General features: G+C 43.1%; 1 protein-coding gene across 1 annotated transcript; it reads right to left on the reverse strand.

The window, feature by feature from the left end:
• Positions 1-1426: 1426 nt before the first annotated feature.
• On the reverse strand, positions 1427-3278 carry LOC109416385 (uncharacterized). Its single transcript, XM_019690426.3, has 2 exons — positions 2124-3278; positions 1427-2055 (listed from the first exon to the last, which is right to left on the reverse strand). Exons 1-2 carry the CDS (start codon positions 2896-2898, stop codon positions 1748-1750), a joined length of 1083 nt encoding a protein of 360 aa, XP_019545971.2. The 5' UTR covers positions 2899-3278; the 3' UTR covers positions 1427-1747.
• Positions 3279-3557: the final 279 nt, after the last annotated feature.

The raw sequence follows: 3557 nt of genomic DNA on the forward strand, positions 1-3557 counted from the left end.
TCAAAATCAGTTCTCCAAGACTATCTTAGGATGGGCCTCTTTAGTCTTATAGTGGGTTTATGGTTGGTTTGACATAGTAGTGCAGAGCAATTTGGTTTATGTTTGATTTTAAAGAATACAGGGTGCGGCAGGAAAAAATGCGAAAAGTTCATGGCACTATTACACGCTAAATATTGTATATATATGACTATTTTTTCATGACAGTGTATCAGGTAATGTCTATATTCTAGCACTGAAAAATACAAATGAACACATTTGATGTTTAACATGTGATAATGTAGGCATAATTAGCGGATATCAATAAACTGCGCGCCCAATGGTCATTAAACAAAATGACTATAACAGTAACAAAATTAGCTCAAATTCGATGAACAACCAGACCACACTGATCCAGAGCCATGTAGTTTCACATAGCAGATGAAATGTGTACATATATTTGATGATATTGTAGAGAAAATCAAAAATTTTGTTTTATCAGATGCGAAATTTAGCGACCTGTGCGATTTTCTGCGGTTTGAAAATTCTTATTGTCTTCATCTTCAGGCGCCGCCCTGTAAAGGTTAGTGACCAAAATGGAAAATTTTTTAATTAACTTTTCAGAAAACTACCCTATTATAGATCATGGAACGTTGAAACATAGATTGGTTAATGTCAAATGGACGAAAATGAGGTTTGAAGTTGAAAAACACTCGCATTTTTTCCTGCCGTATACTGTAGGTGTTAAAGAATTCATCAAAAGCATTATAAAATTAATTTTGTTACTTGGAATAAGTGTCAGTGGCATTTCAGAAGAAATGCCGAAAACAGCAAAATGAGCAACTTTGCAGAAGACAGTTTTCTTCTAGGACGCTCCTATAAAAAGCTAAAACTTATCTAGATCAAATATTTTGTAACCAGATTTTAGTAAAAAATCTTACAAGATACTTCTCTGAAGACACCAAAACTCTAAGATGTATATCCAGAGCACTTGAGGTTTTGTCTGGCCATAACAGCGTTCTGCCCAGTGTGCCTTACAAGAGGTTTTAGATGTTTTTTGGACTTAATTTCCGCTATTGACATGTAAAACGAAAAAGGCCGAAAAGAAAAGCTTTCAGAGCTTTTGAGTGAGAAGTGCTGCGGGAAATTTTTGGTGGAAAAGGGTGTGTGGAGCAGACGCACCAGACACGAGATATATCAAGTTGCTCACTTGATGTACAATGAATACTGTGAAATAACGCGAAACTGCACGTGGTTGAAGCGACCGTGAACGTTCGGGGAATTTGGAGGAATATCGCCCCCAAAACTGACGAAGCCGTTGCTCTATCATACGCTCCGCGCTGGTGTAAAGTTACTTTGTAGCCAAAAAGGTTTCATTGTAAGGTAGCTTGCCTTTCTAATGTTCAATCTTTCACAATTCAAAATAATGATTTCATGATATTACGAAAAATGTTTGAAACACTTGTCTTTTTATTGATCGCATAGGTATACTAAAACTAAATAATAACGTATTATTTTAAACTTACGCTATGCACAACATTTCAACGATTTCAGATATACAATGCTAAACTGTACTTAATCTTTATAATTAATAAACAAACATGCGCTCCTCCTTATCTAAACGTACTCATCAAACATTTCAATAAATATTCCTTATCAACTATCATCATTTGGATCGATTGTTTGTCATCGCAACAGACGAGTTCTTCCCCTATGTCCCATCACCCAATCCGAACCGCCTGCATTATGCACCCCTTAGTTATGCACCTTCTCAGTTATTCCACCCATTTTTCCCCTCCGAATGGTACGGATAGGGCCACTCGGTGTACGGCTCGTACCTCCTCTCGGGCAAATCCTTCACGTACACCTCCTTGTCCTTCTTGCTGGTGAAGTTCTTGAACGCCCCCAGCAGCAGCAAGAAGATGGCTAGTTTACCGGCCATGAATGACTTGAACAGGAACAGTTTCACCGTGGTCAACATGAACGGAATGATCGCCGACTGGATCAGAAACGGAAGGATAAAGAGCGGCATGGCGTACTTCCACATCTTCTTGACGCCCCCTCCGCCGCGCTGACGACCTGAATTGAGGAAATGAAGGGAAGGTTTCAGAATGTTACAGATTTCCAAGGAATTCGAGCTAACGTACCTGTGAAAATATCCTTCAGCACTTGCTCGTTCAACTTCACGTTAACAATGTTGTTCGGTTCGTCAATTGTCATGTTGAGCACTGGTCCAAAATCGTACTGTTTCATTTCCTCCGTTTTAGAATCAGTTTCCGCTTCGTTTTGTGGTTCTTCCTTCTCACCTGGTTTCTCATCTGATGCCGTACTCTTAACCTCTTCCAGAATGCCCTCGATCATCTTGTATCCTTCTTCGTAGCCCGACTCGTCTTTCTGTTCCACTTGATTATCTTCCAGTCCAAGGTCATACTCGTCTTCATCGATTTCATCCGCGGAAAAGTCATCGATCTGGATCTCTGACCCGTGGTCTTCCATGAATGGAGCGGCTTTAACACTTTCCCGTACCGAATTGTACACCGATGGATTCTTCTTCGCCACATATGTACTTCGCAACCTGTTCTTGACCGGAACGTCTTTCACCGTTGGCTTCACCTCTGCCTCCGTCGGTAACTCGTCCTGTTTCGGTGGTTCTTCACTTTCCTTTTCCGATGGCACCGCTTCAATCTCTTCCACTCGAGCCTCCTGTTCTACCGGTTCCCGTTCGAACCTCGACATCTTTGCCAAAACATGCTCGAATTCACCCGGTTGCGGAGGCGTCCACACCGCGGACGACAAACTGTCTCCCGAATCGCTGGTTTTCACTTTCCACGACTTTCGCATCTCACCGTTAACCCACGCAAGTCCACTTAGCAGAATCACTCCCGCCCACAAAACTCCTCCCCTCTGCATGATGACCACCATGTTCCCTTGATCTTGATCTTGAAGTTCTTCACCAGGCGCTTCGGCAAACCATATACCAATCAGACCCAATCAACGATACCCCGCGTGTATCTCTTGTCGAACTGCAGGGAAGACAACACAACCGTTCGACCGTTGACAACCAACTGCCAAGTGCCCGGCTATCAGTTTGGTTTTACAGCTACCCCTGGCTGGCTGGCCAAACGTGGAATGAGAAGAACCGTTGCACGGCACGCGATTATATTTTATTAAAGCACACACTTGCCGCTAACAGCCCGACGATGAGCAGCCAGTCCAGAGCCATCAGGCAGTAGGTCCAGGAGAGGACGAGGAGCAATGATGCACTCACTGTACTTGCTGCAAGTGCGGCTAGTGTACAACTGCAGTCTGCAGCCTGCAGCACCACGGACCTCGTGGATCATACAGCTGGCTGGATTGATTCCTCTCGCGGTAGATCGCTTGGTGTGTGGATGCGTTTGCGGCTCTGGATGGTATCCAGTGGATGTGAGGGAATCCGATGTGAAATGCGCCATTTGAGTAAAACGAGAGTTGCCTATAACTCCGTTATGCCCAATGACGCCCGTACACATGATCCCAAATGAACAAATTAGCTTTGCAGACTAAATGAACATGACTTTGCTAACACAGATAGTTAAACAACG

This window comes from Aedes albopictus, chromosome 1 (genome assembly GCF_035046485.1).
Source record: "Aedes albopictus strain Foshan chromosome 1, AalbF5, whole genome shotgun sequence".
In the NCBI taxonomy this organism is placed as follows: domain Eukaryota; kingdom Metazoa; phylum Arthropoda; class Insecta; order Diptera; family Culicidae; genus Aedes; species Aedes albopictus.